Here is a 16,993-nt window from a genome sequence, read left to right as displayed (position 1 = left end):
ACGCGTCGCGGAAATATCGTTTCCTGGCTTGCTCCTGGTCAGAACTTGGATTTCTGAAGTGGCTTTTTCTTTGTCGAAATGATATCACTTGTCCAGTTGATTCGACCCCAGAGAGAAAACAAGGGTGAATCTTGAAGCTGCTCCCCATTGAACCATTAGCAAAGCAGAAATTAGCAGATCCAAAGGAATTCTGAGCGAGATCAGGATTGTTTCGTGCCCGCCCAGACTCCAGAGGTCGTTTGCGTTTGTTCAGAGACTCCGCGTTATTTCGACGCGTGGATGCGCGCCGACTCGGACCTACGTGCACCATAGGGCTATCTCGTGCACGTGGTCGATTGCGACCTTGAGGACCTAGGTATGGAATCCCCTCGCCAATTATCGAGGGTAGGTGAGTGGAGACAGGTACCAGAATGATTGTAATTCGTAGGAGGACCTTGGTGACCAGCGCAGAATTCGGCTGACGACAGTAGGACCAAGGCAATCTCGGAGAACAGGGGTGGGGGCCACGAATTCGATGATCGTCAGTGAAGAGTACCCATCGAACGTCCTGCCAATGAGACCTGACGCGGGGTTCGAGTGCACCAATCGAGTGTCATTCAACTCTGGACCAGATTTCTGCCAGCTCCAAAGTTATTCCAAGACCTTTCCAGTGAATATATGCGCACGAAGAAGAGTCGATAATCATGTCGCCATAGTCACGGGTCCTTAGCCCAGAGCTGAGCCCTGGTCCTGAAGAGAGCATAGCAGGGTTGGACTCGGATAGCGGTAAAAGGAAAAAATGAAGATATGGGGGAATTCCCTGCACTATAGCTTTTAACTCAGAATCAGTCGAGCATGTGATCTGGGCGTGACCGCTCCTTCGCAGTTAATACCTTCTCTGTCAAGCATACATCAAGGGGTATCTGAATCATGGATGTCTAATCTGTTCTTTACTCAATAAAGAATCTACTGGCTCGGCATAAAACTTCAAGCTCAGGTGTTACTCGTGAGTTAACTACTGTAAGGATGTTTCAAAAATCCACAAATTCAATGGTCTGACTCCTTCCTATTTACGATTCCCAATCCGAGGAGACCAGTGCCCATGGGCACCTTTGATTAAAGTGGCATCCAGGTTAAAAATGGGCTCGCGGGCCTCGACAACCTCTCCTCGCTTGGCTGCTTGGTCTTCAATAACTGGAAGATCACGAGCGGCAATCGGCGCCGAGTCAATGCTGCGCACAGAGATAAGTCACGTTAGCTCCCAGCTTCTACTCATGTAGCGTAATTCTGCCCACTCACTTCTCTTCCCTGACCTTGACCTGTTTGGGAGGGAACGTAACAGCGAGTGCGTTAACCTGGTCCAACGCAAACACGACCAACAGAACGAGTGGTACGATGGAAGTCAAGGAGATGGCCACCCTTAAATACCCTCTGAACGGTACACCCCCTGGCGGCGTCCACCGTGATCGTATCTCCACTTATCAGTTTCAGAGCAATGGTATCGTTCACTACCACATAGTTCTTACATTCAATTGACTAGAGCTTCGTCAGTATACTAGAGGCCATAGAGACGATCAGATTTATGGCTATGAAATCAAGGCTGAGAGCCTGTGCTCCATTTTGCCTCCCGAGCGTCAGTGCAGGAAGGCTCTCCTTCATACCGAGCCCTACCTATAGAACTATAAGTTAGATACAGATACGGTCTATGATGAGTCGAGTCAACGATCGAGCACCATCAGACAGTCAGACCTCGCTGGTGATCTTAAGTTAACTAAGAAGTCTTAAGCGGCCACGACCACGCATCACGTGATGTCAACCTTGCCCCTTCCTGCACATTGAAGCCTGCTCGGACACGATAAGGGCTAGCTTTATACATTCAATAGCGGAATGCCTATGGTATGGCCATTGTCCAAACTCATGCCACTGTGTTCCCACCGACACAATGATAATGGCAACATACGTCGCAAGACACTTCTGCCACACCTCAACTGTATAAATGGGAAGCGTACTAAGATTCCTGTACAGTACGACTCGTTTCTTTTTTCCCCTCTCCCCTCATTTTAAGTTGGCCAACATGTCGCACCTCGCTCAAGCAAAACAGCTCTTCAAACAGAACCCCCTGACCATCACCCTGAAGCTCGTCCACTACGCGCGACGATACGGCCAAACCATTGAATACACTCCAGAGAGGGGTACCTGGGCTCTCGCAATTAGGAAGGGCCGCGAGTCAACCCTGACCGTGCTCTACGTTAAAGCATCTCCCACCACACTCTCCCGCGGCTCGACCAATCCGGATATTCCAGCACAACCTCTCTACGTCTACTCGATCGAGAAATTCCAAGTCGACTCTGCCAAGATGGACAAACCCAAAGATCCTCAGTATGTGTCAAAGAAGCAATTGAAAGAGACGGAAGGCGACTTGGCACCCCACCTCCCTTGCCGAATGGATATCCGTCTGGAGAAGTTTACATTTGATTCGAAGGATCAAAGGCAGGATGCGATTGAAAGGCTGGAAGCGACGCTGAGAGGCGCCTTACGCCGAGCTGTACACGGACCTACAGAGCCTGAGTGGATCGTCAGTCAGCGCTGGGTCGGGGTATCGCTTGCTGCCCTTTCTGACGCTGGATTCTCCGTTCCAGTCCTGACATGGGACCAAATCGTGCAGAAGTTTGTTTAAACAGAAAGCATATCTTTCCGATCAGAAAGAACAGGAAAGTGATTGATTGGTTATGATATTATCCCTTGTGCTACACGGGATGAAATGTATTGTAGAGAATATAGAGCTTGAAATAATTATTGGTTCTTGTTCGTGCTTGGACCATCCCTACAAATGTGTGGACTCGGACATGTCAGGTAAAGTCCGCGGTTGCCAGGCTGAAGTCGCATGGACCACAGTTGCCAATACCTCTGGGACCAGCAGTGTCAAAGCGCTGGCCAGCCCGGAGATGTTATAAACGCCCAGTTGACATGTCCCAACTAATAACAGTCCCGCAAATCCATCATCTCAGAATTTAAACATGTCCAGAAAGCAAATAAACGACGCAACAACTCCCACATCCAAGCCAACCAGGAAAGCATCTCTCCATCTCGTTCAATACAGCAGAAATCGCATCGGCGCTCGATCTACGGACCCACGCTTTGGGATGTGGGCTTTCGTTCTCCGAGACCAAAGCTCTCCCAGAGCCATAATCTTCTCCCCGGAGGCCTCTGCATACACAGAACTCGGCGACATCGGCGGTCCTTCAAAGTACAAATTCAGAATGGTAGAGACCAACACCACATTAGCCAAAACCACAATCTTCGACGAAAGGGGTGATTTCGAGAGGGAGATCATCGACCCGTCGACTTTGGCCGTCGCTTTCCACCTTTGCCCTGTCCGCTCAATTCGTCTCATGGAGTTTGAAGCAGACGAGCGCCTGCTTCTCCTGGTCTATTCGGTTTTGGAGATCACTTTCGTGGCCTCGATACACGTCATTACCGAGCCGGATTGGGCCGTCAGCCAACGATGGGTTGTTTTGGCACTCCTTGAGCTGGCTGCAGAAGGATTTAAAGTTCCCGTGGCAGAGCGAGATGAAATTACCACGGTTTTCAGAAGAACGAAAGAATGTGTTGATCTTGATTTCCTGTAAGAAACGGTCTTGTACTATACTCCACATCGAAAATTGATTTGACGAGTGAAAGTGACACGGCGAGATAGTTATGAGTAATATGCGTGCGTAAGTGGTTTGAGGAAGGAAGAGGTACTGCTCTCTCGAAAACAACGAACGGTGGGCGCTTAAATAAGCGCCATCCTTAGAAGTGGCCGAATACGTTCTGAGCCTCATACGGGGACTCCAATTCCTTGATCTCCTCTTCCTCGAGTTTCACGTTGAGTGCGCCTGCGGTATGGTCAGAGGATCCCTGGTGAAGAGAGATGGGTTTTCTACGCACCGAGGAGATCTTCGAAATTCGCGATAGAGGTTGTTCCCACAATAGGAGCAGTTACACCTGCAAAGTCATGATTCGTTAGGTTCCCCCGTTCATAAAAGGTTGAAATACACACCTGGCCTTGAGAGTATCCACGCAAGCGCTACCTGAGCCATCGTAATTCCGCGTTTCTTTGCAATTGACTCGACACTGTGAGATGGATGCCAAATCAGGATGAACCAAATCAGTGATCGCTGTCTAGCTCAACGCACGCGGAGATAATCTTTTGGCCTCCCTCCGCAACCTTGTATCCCTTCAAAGTGCTATTGGAGCGGATCGTCAGGTGGGAAATGAAAGTGGCGCGTGAAGACGTACTCGTCGATGCCAGCTCGAGTAGTTTGATCTCCGCCTTGAAGTGGACGGGCGAGAAGGCCACGAGCGAGGGGTGACCATGGAATGGCGCCAGCGCCAAGGTACTTGATTCAAAGTACAGAGGTTAGTGAAACGATATTGAACTCAGAAGGCCATGCTGCTCACTTTGAGAGTCGGGAACATCTCCCGTTCCTCTTCTCGGTACAGCAGGTTGTAATGGTTCTGCATGGAGATGAAAGGGGTAAGCTTAGTATTGATCGCATAATCTAAAGGCGGTGACGGCAATGAGTGAGCGAGCTTGGAGAGGCTTTAAAATGACAATACTTTGCATAGCTTGGACTGGGAAGAAGAACATCAGGCTTCGCAGCTCGAAAATGAGAGATGCAACGCACATTGCCAGGCCCAACAGGACGACATGCCGATATAGCGAACATATCCAGCTTGGACGACGTCGTGCAGGGCTTGCATCTATCCATGTCCCTTGAGAAACATTGATGTAGAGGCCGAGTAGAAGCCACTCACGGTCTCCTCGATTGGGGTATCGTAGTCAAATCGGTGACCTGTTCATTGGCCTTCAGCGTTACTGGAGACTCGTTGGATCGAAGTAGTACTTACATTGGAGGACATCAATATAATCCATTTGGAGACGCTCCAGACTCGCTTTAACGGAGTCGAAAATGTGCTGCGCGAACGGTCAATCCATAGAGATAGTTATTGAGATACATCCGACAAGATCGAACCTTTCGACTGAGCCCATATTGATTTACGTATCCCTTGCTGTCTGCATCGGACCCGTGCAACGCGTTGTCTCCAAGTTTCTTGCCAACAGCAAAGTAGACCTATATCTTGAGTCAGCAACTGGTTGATCTACAAAATGGTCAATGCTGCAGCTCGCCTTCGTCAAAATGACGATCTCTTCCCGCGGAATGTTGAATTTCTTGATCGCTTTACCGAGTACGACTTCCGATTCTCCATTGGAGTATGTCTGCCATGAGAACGTGAATGAACTATTGAGAGTTACTGATGCTGACGGGTCCCTACGTTAGCAGTATCGAAGGTATTTATGCCTGCATCGTAGCTTGAATCAGATCAGTACCGAAGCTCCGTCAACTGAATCGGCAACGGGACTACGAACGCAGCTTTGATGTGCTTAAACGACTCTTCCTCACCCAAGACCCACCCCTGCCAGCTCGGATCCCCATAAGACATACATCCGAGGATGATCTTTGACACCTTGAGGCCAGAATTCCCAAGCCTAACTAAGGACGACTCGCCGGGAAGCGATCTGTAAGTACTTGCGCCGTTGGAGTAAATCGAAGTACAAATACTCACCATACTGCATAGATACCTTTCCTGACCCGGTCATGGTTGATCAGAAACGCGTCTTTGAACTAGTGGTTTGACTATCGGAGCGTAGGTGGTGATTTGACTCTATGGGAGGGTGGGAAGAAGTGCCAGACAGCTTATAACGGAATTCATTCTGCGATGACTCATCGGCATCCGTCGAAGTCCTTCCCGACACTCTTATGCTGTCAAGACCTCGTCACCGGCATCGCAGCAAGACGAGACTGCGGCGATTATGCGGGCTTGCTGGCGTTTAACAGTTAGGCGCCCGCGAGGTTTACCTTTCCAGGGGATTGGTTTGATTGGTACTATCCAGGTTTTGATGTACACGGCACGGCACGGAGAAAGGGGCTACTAGGTCGATGGACTAGGTGGCATATAGAGACAGACACGAGGTGGGTTGAGTTCTCAAGACTCGTACAGCAAACTACAGTGACTAAAACAGGAGGAATAATTGGCCACAAGGTATGTGCGTGTACAACACAGAGGTAACAGTAATTAAATAAAGGCGATAATATGAACGTGAGGGGCACCCAATTGGGCAAATCCGTTAAGATGCAATGCCATATCAATCAGCGAAACAAAAACGAGCTACGCTCGGGCGACACTTATGTGCCCTTCAGGAAACAAGTCAGAGTCTCTACCACTGGTATACGCAGGAGGGGCCTCGAAGTTGTGATATGAACTGAGACCTGACGAGAAGCGAGAAGGATTAGCGAGGGTGGAAAAAGGACCGCGTCCGCCGTCATGTGGTGTCGTCGCAGTGTATGGAGACATGGAGTCGGATAGTGGCTGCGATTTCTCATCTGCAAAATCGAGGGTCAGTGAAGGGGGGTTGGGCGCCAAGCTGGAGGTGTTTCCTGCAGCCGTGGCTGGAGTTCCGATGCCATTGGCGGTGTCGTCGAGCAGTTGGAATGGCCGTCCAATGTCTGAAGCACTTCGAACCAGTGCTGTCTTGCTCTCTGATGTCAGGGGTCTACCGCCGCTCACTTCATAGGGGAAAAGGCCTGGAGCGTCTTGGAGAGATGCGCCGCATCAAGGCGTCAGTCAGTTCGAGCGTTCGAAAGGGAAACGCAAGGTCGAACTTACCACTATTACCACCGTAGGCATAGGTGCCCCTGTGACCCCCAAGCCTCCTCTTCCTTCTCTGACGGCAACGGTACAAAAGTACCAAGAAAATGGCGAGAAGTATGAGCAGCGCGACCGCTCCCAAGGAGATTCCAACCACAGCTCCAATAGGCAAGCCTGAAGAAATTCCGCCAGATGGTTTCGTCCCGTCCAACGTGATCTCCACAGGCTGACCGGAGATAGAGGTTGTGACCACCTGCAGCTCCGTCACTGTGGTCTGAAGGTCGGCCGTATGTCTACCCGTACTTTCGCTGCGTCCACTAGAACTCCCCCTCTCCCTGCTGCTATCGGTCACGGCCCGAGTCGTCGTCGTCAATAACTCGTCCAGGTCAGGTAATATTGAAGAAGATTGAAGGAGATTAGTCGTTGGCGTAGGAGTCTCCCTCTCACTCTGTGGAGGTTCAGCAATGGAAGAGCTGCGGACACTGCGGCTGTTCAAGAAGTTGAGCGCTTGAAGTTTCTCGAATTAAAACAGGAAACATACAAAAAAGTAGGGGTGGGGGATGACGTTGGTTCTACAGGAGGGGAAGAGGGCGTGTTGGGTGGAGGGGGGTTCGATGGTGCGGGTGTCACCAAGGAACCTTCGATCTGAAAAAAGTCCAGATGAAGTGGAACTCGTGTTCCAACGTTCTGAATAACCAGGGTATGTTCTCTGTTGGGCAGATTCTCTCGCTTGAACCAAGAGTCTCGATAATACGCGCTGGCGTGGCTGGTCCTTTCTAGACGGAAAGGGGTTTCGCCATCCAATATGAAGAGGGCTTCAATACGACCTCCGGCATGGCTCGCTGGATTCGTTCCGAATGCTTCAATGAAGGTCCCTGTATGCTGCACTGAGTATGGCTTATATTTAGAACAAGCGCTCTAAAGTCACCTGTAAAAGTAATCGTGGCGGTTGCTCCTGACGTCGTCGTGAAATGGGTGCGTCCTTGCTCCTGCCGTTCGTTGGTTCCAGAGATTTGCCAACCATCCGAGTACGAGATTCGGGTGTCGTCTATTATTACGGGCATTCACGCTGCATAAAGAGGGTAGGTTGAAGGAGCGACTAGGGTATGACGATCCCGAAGATGGCGAAAGTGTTGGGAAAGAGAGAAAAGCTAACAGCGCCAGGACCTCACCGTGGTGGTGGTGGTCGGGCGGTGGCAAATAATTCCCAACAAATTCCCAACAAATCGTGCATACAACACAGTGCCGGAAAGGGGGTGAAGACGTCTTAAAGACAATCCAAGATGGCATCTGTCAATCACGATACAAGAAGCGCCTGGGAATCAGCATCGACTGTGGTGCATGAGATGAGTAAGTAAGTACTTACTTACGGGTTGGGATGTTGACTAGTACTGTACCTGGAACATAAGGCATCAGCGCCGCCGTCAGAAGCAGTCCGGACGGGCTGCCCTGGAATGGCACTGTGTTTTATTCTCTTCCAAGGATAGATCCCTTGCACTGCGCAAGATTGAAGTAGAGTTCCCATTTCATTGCTCTCGGGACTCGGACATCTGCCTCAGTCTATAAAGTCAGATCACTGTCGGATTTCCACGACGGTTAGCTTACTGTACGGAGGAGAAACTGTGGACAGACTCCAGAGTGGAGGTGTTGATAGGCCACCAGCGCATTGGGTATCACAGTGGCGAAATTTCGAATCCCAGCTGCGGACGTGTCGTGACTGTTGTGGAGCAAGGGGTGAGTTTGATGCGCCCAGAGTCGGTCACCAAGGCGTCGGGAGTCTCCATTTGGCCTGGTCGGATCCGATCCGAATCGCTCGGAATATGATTTCGGTTCTATTTGTTTTCCCCACCGGTTTCATCGTCTTCGCCTTGCGTTATGGAAGGCAACGTCCTTGTCTGATAAGTCAGGTCATCTCTTTCAATTCACTGCTCACCGATATTCCCTCTCTCATTTCCAGCAACTCCGAGTTCCCCAAATACGCCGGGCGATGCACGCCTCGCTGCACCGGTCTGTGATGTGGCACGTCTGATCATGACTGCTGTTGCGCAAGACAGTCACAGTCTCCGCCTCTTTGCAATGTTCTCTTGACGATGGCTCTATCCACAACACAATCTGTGATTGTCTTTGGCTTGATTGGTCTTCTGGTTGTGGCGCTTGCCACCCTCTTCTTCGTGCTCTGGAAACGGCGCAGAAACGGTGCGTTGAACTATGGTTGGATGGTTCAACTGCTGATGGCTTGTGTTTAGCCTCCTCTCTCGAAAATGGGTATTCCCCAACGCAAATATCCCTCCACAAGCTCGTCAAACAGCCGAAACCAACTGGGGATTCTGATACTGAAGGCTTGTTATCCCGGACGACTACGAACTCTGGCTTGAACCTGGACAGGAGAAGCCTACACGATGAAATAGTGTCGATGCTTCCAGAACTCGAACTCTCGGACGATTCCCAGCTTATGTTCGACATGCGCGAGGCACAGGGCATGATGCTGGAACTCAACCGTTTGACGACGCACCCAGGGCCTCTACGACCTGAAGACCAAGCTCGAATCACATACCTGCGATTGAAGCTTTCCCAACTTTCCCCGGAACTACAGGCCTTTGTAAACGGGACGGATTTAAAGGACGGGGTGCGGAGTAGCCCAGCCATGGGTGCGTCGGTTTTCTTCCACCAACACACCCTATACTTACATTTCGAAACAATGTGATCCCAGAGCGGCCAACTCCTTCCTCATGATGGTCAAGACGTACTTCGTGACATGATCATTCGAATCAGTTTCATGGCAGCCACGTTTGGTGAGGGCCACTCCGCGCAGCCCAATCCAATGCGCTCGACTATCCAAGACGCTACATTTAACGTCAATTGGGACGGCTGTTCTCTCCACCACCTTCAAGCTATGCCCTCAGTTATGAACAGACTCTGCAACGATGAATAAGTAGAAGGACGGACTGTCTCTGCAGATGCTATAATACTATAAATCGCCCACATTCGAAAGCGGCAATCATACGACAGAAATATGCGAAGCGGTACTGTACACTGATTATGCGGGAGTCTATCCAAAGCGAAATGGTTGTGGGTGCACGATAATATACTACAACGGCAAAATAGTGTCCGTTTGGTTTGAAAAAACGAGGCGGGAATAACGCGCACTGCTGGCTTTCGAAAAGTCCATAGAAGAGGTGGGAATTGGAAGGTCGAATTTGCGAATATAAATAGAGGTATGTCGAAAGACGGGAAAGCGGCGAACGAAAGTCTGAGAAAGTCGAATACGAATGCGAGTGTGAAGGATGAAGATAGCGTGTCCAGACAAGGTGGGAGATTACTCAGGGGGATGAGGAGGTGAATGCCGTGTCTTCCCCAGCAATATTTTGGCATCCTCGGTTAGAGCCCGAGCGAGCGGACTTGACTTTTTGGGTTGGGCGGTCAGCCGACTCGGATTCAGCGTGGATGTTGGCGAAATGGCTCGTGGGGTGACAGAACCGCTGGGAGAATAGGGTGCCGAGCCGGATATCGGTGGTGGTGTCGAATGGGTATCACCTGGAGGGGATGAAGGGCCTTGACCGAGGGATACGGGACTGGCTGGTGCCGAGCCTGTCGCAGAGGTGGACGCAACTGGAGAGTAGCCCGCGCCGTCTGGCAAAAATGACAGCGATGACCGTGAGGCAGCGAAAGGGTTGCTGTTACTCTGCGAGGAGTATGAAGCGGATGGTAAAGGTGTTCTGAATGGGTCCACATAAGAATTGAAGGACGGGGTAAAGGATTCTGTGGAATGTCGACGATCGTTCGGACTAAGCATGGAAGTCATACTGTCCAACGTGCTCTCCGTTCGTGACCTGCCATGGCTGGGGTGTGTGGAGGGACCCATGACCTCATCTACAATTCGACTGAGGTTGACCTGGCTGCTCTGTTTGTATATGGGATCTACAAGGTCGTCCTGGGGCGGAGGCCATACATCCTCGCGGAAGATGGAACCTGATTCCGAGGCACGAGAGCGTATCGGAGAGGGCGTTGGTGATACAGTCCTGGGCACTGCAGGGCCGGTCAATGGTGTCGAAGGTCCGTATGACCGCATCGCAAGGAAAGGATCGTCATCGTCATAAAAGCCTTCGCCGTCGAGGAGGTTCTTCGTTTCCTTCCGCTTCTTCTCTGCCGCTATAACCGCCTGCTGCCTTCGGCGCACCTGTCGCATGTAGGCGTATGCTCCACCCAAGAGAATCAAGAGAAGCGCAACCAACCCCGTGCTAAGCCCGGCGATTAAGGCCGTGCGCTGTGGATCGCCGTGGACTCCTCTTGTCGATGGGTCTGCAAGAGCCGTTACAGCAGAGGTGAATGTCGTGAGTCTCCCATCTACAGAGGTGGTGACAGTTGTAAAAGACACAGTTTCTGAGGTGATAGATTCAGTGACTGTATCTATGAGTGGTGGCGGCTCGGAAGTTTCATCAGGGACGGATGGGCTGGGCGGTCGAGGTGAAGGGCGGCGGGAGGGGGAAGACGATGACGGCGTTGGTGGCACTGACGAAGGTGCTGAGGGTTCCACTGAGGATGGGATAACCGAACTTGAATCATCGTCTCCGGAAGAGACTGGCGGTCTACGGGAACGAGCGGAGGTTAGCGATGTCCTTTCTGAAGCCTATTCACGCACTCGGAGTTGGATGGTTCGGGTGGTGGAGGGGGAGGTGGCTCGCTCGGCTCTGGGGTGGGGGGATCTGAAGGTATAGGGGGCGAAGGAACGGGCGGCGGCAACGGGGGTTCAGATGGATCAGGTGGGTCTGGGAACGGGGGCTGGAAGCCAAAAGTCAACACCAACATTTACGCAATACGACTCGACTTCATACCAAAGGGATACTCGGAAAAGGTAGGTCAGTTTGTCGTGCAATGTGCAGACGCGGACCCCTCATCTTCCATGAAAGACCCGGTCGCCTGTGAGAGTGGAGAGAGAGGAAGAAGAAAGGAGTGCTTATTCCAGTCTGTGACGGATTTGAAACATCATAACGCCCAAAACGGGTGATCTTGCACGCAACACAGCCACAAAACATAAATAGCAATCCAACATCTCGACATTTTCCAGGGAAGCAGAGCGGTTGAGCACTGAGCACCCCCACAAGAAAACTACCAGAGCCATTGCCTTCAGAGTCTCACAGGGACATCATAGGATGAGGCTTCGTAGAGTGGAGTATGGCTTTGCGCAATTTCCGATGCACCGGAAACCTGATAGTCCCCAACCTCTTATCAAGGTGTTCTTTCTGGCGTGAAAGAACTGGCAACCGCATTGAACTCAGCTTGAAAGAAATGCAATCGATGTCAGAGCTTATTGCTATGCCAAGTCCCATTGTATGAAGTTCAGCTTCATCGTCAGAAGACCCACCAGCTATACCTGAACTCCTCCGTATAATACAGGTGTCAAGACTGTTATCATTACATTCCTTTTACTACCAACGACTATACAAAATGACCCAGACTGCAAAAATATGTGTTAGTGAGAGAATAAATAAATAGTGATATGTGCATGAGTGGAATAAGAATGTAATGCAAATAATAAATATTCATTGCAGATAAAAAAGAGGCTTCCTTCCCCGTTTTTTCCTTCCTTCGTGGCAAGAGACGACCATACTGGACCGTGAATAAGTTAGTTCGTTATCATGGTTGACGTTAGATTGAGGGACATGATAGAGTTGTTGATCACAAAGAACGTTGAGGAGCGAGTTGAGATCGCAAGTCGGGTTTAAAGGGTGTTGACATGCGGGGGGTAGTACCCATCGGCAAACGAGGCTTGTTGCTGATTCGGATATTGTGTAGGCATCGTGGCGGAATGTCCCGCGGGCTGTTGAGTGGCATAGTAAGCACCTCCACCACCATACTGGCCCGGAAGATCGATGTTGTACGGAGCAGGGGATTCCGTTTGAGCCATGAACGCAGGCGACTCCGTTCGATACATCGCCTCCCCGAAACTGTTGTCCGGCGGAGCCATCGACACGTCGCTGCCCATCATAGGCAACGGAGGAGCCCCAACAAAGCTGGAAGCCCTGGACCTCATTCCAGTGTAGTCGCCCGCGCCGCCCAGCGGGATGTTGTGAGCGGCAGGGCTGGAATGTGCAGAGCCTCCCCGAGAAGATGAGTACCCAGCGTATGGATGGTAACCACGATGACTCGATACGCTCGAGCTGGATCCGACACTGCTTGGGGTAGAGCCCGGAATAGCTGGGTTGAATTCGCCGCTACTAGCTGTGGGAGGTCGCCTGATTGGTTCACCGTTTCGAAGGGATGGGGTCATGCTACGATGTCTCCGAATTGGCCCACCCGAGCTCGAGGTATCGTCGAGGATCATCCCTGCTTGGTACATCGCAGGAAGATCAAAAGTCGGTTTATGAACTGGTGCGGAGAGCGATGGCGCCAGTTCATCACCATGAATTGACGAGATGGAAGAGTGCGCTGAATGTCCTTGACCTGACGGTGGATAGCCTGACGGGAGAGAACCCATCGAATTGCGGTTTCCACGCATCTGCAGGGGATTCGGAGTAGGGTTTCCAAACGACGAGTATCCCGTACTGGGTTGCGCCCGAGTCGACCATTGAGGATCGCCGAATCCACCGTTGGTTCCGAACAGGGTCGACGATGCCGGATAGAAGTTGTTCTGGGATTGGTCGTTGTACGCGGAAGGGGAGAGGACGAGTAAGCCTTCTTCATCGCCTTGAACCTCTTGAACGTCTCGCGCCTCGAGTTCGCGCATCGGGAATCCGGAAGCTGAGTAGCCGCCAACCATCGCGAAGGCCGAAGGGTCCATGTTGTTGAGATCCATCGATCCACCATACAAGCTTCCATCCAGGCTGTTAAAACGAGCCAGGGCATCCTCCTCGCTCTCCTCTCCACTCGCATACTCTGTAACCCTGTTCATCCGTTCCGCTTCCTGCTCAGAGTCATCCTCCATGTAAGAGTCACCACCACCACGGTGGGCTGTGCTTTCATCGCCCCCATCGAGATTAGCCGCGGGCCCGGAACCTGTACGATCGTGCGTTCGAAGATGCTGATTGAGGTTATCACTCCTCGAGAACTTTTTGTTGCACTTCGTACACGCAAACGGGCGCTCCATGGTGTGAGTCCGAAGGTGGCGTTTTAGATGCTCCATGCGCTTGAAGAGTCGTCCACAGGAGAAGAGGGGGCACACGAACGCCTTGATCTTCCCATCTGGGCCATGTTGTTCATACATGGCCGTGCTGGATACAGGGGCAGGTTGAGAAGGGTCTGAGCGTGGCTGAGAATTGGGCGCATTTCCAGTTGATTGTGCGGCTGGATCTTGAGTAGCGCCTGAAGAACCAAGGTAGGAAAAGCTGTCAGCGAACGAGGATGAGAGGCTGCCGTGGTAGGAATGGCGATGGGGATGTGAGGATGCAGAGGGAACATCGACGCTTCGAGTACGGGAGTGATTGAAGGTGGAACGGGGACCAGAGCCATCGACGCTGTGAAGGGAAAATTCTGACGAGGCCGATGATGCACTGGAGGGGGGTGGTGGAGCGCCTTCGCTATAGATGATTTCGACCTCACCGACCGGCTGGTGCACCCGTGGTTTCCGTGCGATACCATCCGCGGGGAGGAGCTCTCCTTTAGCTTGCTTCAAGAAGAAATCAGCTGCACTAAGAGAGGGTTCGCTCTGCTGCATTTCATCGACCGATCCGGGCCCAAACTCGTCCCTCATGCTGCCGAAATGAGGCATGCTGATGCCGGCTCGAGAGCGCTCTCGAGATGCGCTGGTGCTTCCATAGCGACCTCCAGAAGTCCCAGGAATGTCGCCCCGTCCTCGAGGTTCATCACCAAGGCCCTCGCTCTCCTGCCGAGATCCCCTTTTTGCAGTTCGCTTCCTGTGTTTGTAGGTCCGGCTTCCAAGTAGTTGAATCTGACCGAAGATCTGCTTTCCGAGGGCGTCACTGGCTGTGCGAGGACGGCGCTCGTCGTCGGCGTCGCTGGGCATATCGCTCTCATCGTCCATGCTGCTCTCATCGCCATCGGTAGCGCTGTCTCCGGTTCGACGACTGTCCTTCACAGCAAGCCTAACATTCCTGTCGAACTCGCTCTCCCCATCGACTGCGCCGAGCATTTTGCTGAATTGTTCGTACAATGGTCGCTTGGGATCATATGTGAACGAAGCTGCGGGCTCCCCTGTCACGACGGTTGTCGGCTCTTGACCCATCTTCTCCCGTTTGAGATCGCGATCCAGGGCATCGAGGAAAAGCCTATCATGTGGAACAGAGAACCTGGGGCCCAGTCAGTCGATGCGGGTCTCGATTCTGAGCAAACAGACGTACCAATAGAAAACCTTCTGCTTTTTCTGCGTTCGAATGCACTGGTACTTGAAGAGTAGATCCAAGAATGGACTCTGTAGGTTAATACGTGAGAATCAAGACTGATTGCGATCGGAATTTAAACCAGACCTTGGGTTCCTCGAGGCAGGCATCGACGCCAGGCTTCAGGTTTCTGAGGTCACTAAAGACGCCCTCTTCGAACTTCTTCATGTTTCTGACAGGGCGGCCGAATGCCTGAGGAAGATGATTAGCGCCTGAAAATGCAGCCAGAATGCCAAATCAAGAAGTGAAATGACAGGGAGGATCAAAGAAGCGCCGTCGGCTACGTTCCAGCTCGCGCCGATCACAGTCTTCGCAGCCCTAGGAAGGATGCGGAAACACGGGAACTGGTACTCACCTCGAAGCGGAAGACCAATGCTCGCACAATGTCGGTTCCCGTAATGTGATAAAGCCCGTTCCAAAGAACGCAGGTTACGAACTCTTGACTCGGCAGCATGAACCGGTTGAGTTGGGGATGAGATGGGGTGTTAGGAGTCGCCTGGGCAGAGAAGCTTCCGTCGACACCCATCCCCGGATACACGTTCACATTTGGGGCGAATGGAGTCGAACCACCAGCGAGAGGCCCGCCCTGTTCAGCATCGGTGCTGTGCCATCGTGATGGAGCGGTTGCCAGGAAGTACTTGAGACGATCCAGATATTCCAATCTGTCCTTTTCTAGCTGTGTGAGTGGGCGTGATAGACCTTTGGATAGGCCCGGCGTCCCAGCGATGTAGTCGGAGCCGCTATCCAACGCGGCTTGCCTCTGGTCCTGCAAATGTTGCTGTTGGGCTTCGACGAAGTTTGATCCTACGCTGGAGGCGGAGCTGAGGCTGGGTGCCGAGCTGAGCCCTGCAGACTCCATGCTGGAGATGGACGATGAACCAGCGGTCGTCGCTGTTGGGGTCACGAGGCTATTCCCGGAATCCGGCATGGGCGGTAATGGAAGCGACAACGAATTGTGGAATTGGGCGTGGACATGGGCATTGCTTGGTCGAGCTGTACATTCGTTAGGGTCATGTTCCGAGGTGGTGTTCGTGGAGACTTGGAGGGAGGGCGTGTTAGGAGTATGGAAGTATGTCCCGGAAAATGATGCGCGGTTCTGGAAACTATTGGGTCGACGTTGTTGCGCCTGCGGTTGCTGTAGAGATGGGGACCAAGATGGGTTTCCGGGGATGGGATAAGTTTGCGAATGAGCGGGATGGGTACTATAGGAGGTCGATGGGTCGAGATCGTGAGTGAACGAGCGTGGCGATGAATGTGTCGACGAAGGATTCGACGATGAAAGATATTGTTGGCTTCCATACGAAGTGGATGGTTGCATGCTGGACGCGTTGGGATAAGAGTCCATCGCTACATTACGGAAAGAAGGACCCTTTTATCAGTCACTCTGTCACGGAAAAAGAACAACGACAACGCGAGTCCCGGTTGAAGGCACCAATCAATCAAAGGCAGATCATGCCCGCCCTCACCGAGATGGTGTGGTCCCAGCAAAATACAACGCCTTGAGAAACTCACCTGAAGCGAATGTCCTCCAAAACCACAGGAGCAGAAAGGTAAAGCGCGGATGAGGGATATCGATACGGGTTTTATGTAAGGAGGCTTGCGTAATTCACCGAGGTGCCCTTTATGGCACTGTCGGACTTCCCAGAGGCTTCTATGACGGAGACGGTTCCGGTGTGCAGGACTTCAGGCTGAAGACGTCTGGCAGAGCAGGTCAGAACGAAGGCAACGATCGATTGGCACAAAAGGGCGCACCTATTTGTATGCTAAACTACTGGCTTCGTACGCTCCTAGTCTAACCAACCCGAAAAGAGCGCTGCTTCTTGGGGTTCCTACGAGAATGGTTCAGGCTTCCGCGGCGTAGTTGAGTTAACAGCGATGCGTCGGGGATTGTCTTTGACTGACTGGAACGGAGGGCGGTGATATCGACGGCAGTGAACCTTGTGCAGTGGCGATGGAGGAGCTGTGGTCGTGAGGGAGCAGCGGCCCTG

The 16,993-nt window shown here is 52.0% G+C and overlaps 8 protein-coding genes across 8 annotated transcripts; 3 read left to right on the top strand and 5 right to left on the bottom strand.

The window, feature by feature from the left end:
• Positions 1-1,045: 1,045 nt before the first annotated feature.
• Positions 1,046-1,638, bottom strand: CC1G_15349 (hypothetical protein; the record flags this gene model as incomplete). Its single annotated transcript, XM_002910396.1, has 3 exons — positions 1,046-1,211; positions 1,279-1,426; positions 1,536-1,638. 3 exons carry the CDS (start codon positions 1,636-1,638, stop codon positions 1,046-1,048), a joined length of 417 nt encoding a protein of 138 aa, XP_002910442.1.
• A 415-nt stretch (positions 1,639-2,053) lies between these two features.
• CC1G_02213 (hypothetical protein) lies at positions 2,054-2,656 on the top strand (the record flags this gene model as incomplete). Its single annotated transcript, XM_001834425.1, has 1 exon — positions 2,054-2,656. The coding sequence occupies one exon, from the start codon at positions 2,054-2,056 to the stop codon at positions 2,654-2,656; it is 603 nt and encodes a 200-aa protein (XP_001834477.1).
• A 340-nt stretch (positions 2,657-2,996) lies between these two features.
• On the top strand, positions 2,997-3,608 carry CC1G_02212 (hypothetical protein; the record flags this gene model as incomplete). Its single annotated transcript, XM_001834424.2, has 1 exon — positions 2,997-3,608. One exon carries the CDS (start codon positions 2,997-2,999, stop codon positions 3,606-3,608), a length of 612 nt encoding a protein of 203 aa, XP_001834476.2.
• A 163-nt stretch (positions 3,609-3,771) lies between these two features.
• Positions 3,772-5,623, bottom strand: CC1G_02211 (oxidoreductase; the record flags this gene model as incomplete). Its single annotated transcript, XM_001834423.2, has 15 exons — positions 3,772-3,857; positions 3,910-3,966; positions 4,022-4,095; positions 4,158-4,208; positions 4,261-4,361; positions 4,423-4,523; positions 4,582-4,596; positions 4,650-4,725; positions 4,780-4,817; positions 4,873-4,939; positions 4,998-5,096; positions 5,129-5,242; positions 5,299-5,335; positions 5,393-5,516; positions 5,590-5,623. The coding sequence occupies 15 exons, from the start codon at positions 5,621-5,623 to the stop codon at positions 3,772-3,774; spliced, it is 1,074 nt and encodes a 357-aa protein (XP_001834475.2).
• A 569-nt stretch (positions 5,624-6,192) lies between these two features.
• Positions 6,193-7,736, bottom strand: CC1G_02210 (hypothetical protein; the record flags this gene model as incomplete). Its single annotated transcript, XM_001834422.2, has 4 exons — positions 6,193-6,617; positions 6,691-7,160; positions 7,214-7,547; positions 7,601-7,736. 4 exons carry the CDS (start codon positions 7,734-7,736, stop codon positions 6,193-6,195), a joined length of 1,365 nt encoding a protein of 454 aa, XP_001834474.2.
• A 1,026-nt stretch (positions 7,737-8,762) lies between these two features.
• On the top strand, positions 8,763-9,405 carry CC1G_02209 (hypothetical protein; the record flags this gene model as incomplete). Its single annotated transcript, XM_001834421.2, has 3 exons — positions 8,763-8,868; positions 8,919-9,320; positions 9,383-9,405. The coding sequence occupies 3 exons, from the start codon at positions 8,763-8,765 to the stop codon at positions 9,403-9,405; spliced, it is 531 nt and encodes a 176-aa protein (XP_001834473.2).
• A 184-nt stretch (positions 9,406-9,589) lies between these two features.
• CC1G_02208 (hypothetical protein) lies at positions 9,590-11,478 on the bottom strand (the record flags this gene model as incomplete). The annotated part of the gene is made up of 2 exons (XM_001834420.2): positions 9,590-11,258; positions 11,312-11,478. 2 exons carry the CDS (start codon positions 11,476-11,478, stop codon positions 9,989-9,991), a joined length of 1,437 nt encoding a protein of 478 aa, XP_001834472.2. The 3' UTR covers positions 9,590-9,988.
• A 913-nt stretch (positions 11,479-12,391) lies between these two features.
• CC1G_02207 (STE-12 alpha) lies at positions 12,392-15,864 on the bottom strand (the record flags this gene model as incomplete). Its single annotated transcript, XM_001834419.2, has 5 exons — positions 12,392-13,971; positions 14,209-14,894; positions 14,967-15,037; positions 15,093-15,197; positions 15,361-15,864. 5 exons carry the CDS (start codon positions 15,862-15,864, stop codon positions 12,392-12,394), a joined length of 2,946 nt encoding a protein of 981 aa, XP_001834471.2.
• Between the last annotated feature and the right edge of the window lie 1,129 nt (positions 15,865-16,993).

The sequence above is a fragment of the Coprinopsis cinerea genome (genome assembly GCF_000182895.1).
Source record: "Coprinopsis cinerea okayama7#130 chromosome 10 map unlocalized cont3.10, whole genome shotgun sequence".
Classification (NCBI taxonomy): domain Eukaryota; kingdom Fungi; phylum Basidiomycota; class Agaricomycetes; order Agaricales; family Psathyrellaceae; genus Coprinopsis; species Coprinopsis cinerea.
Note: the sequence above shows the minus strand (reverse complement) of the source record. Positions and strands in the feature narration are given on the sequence as shown.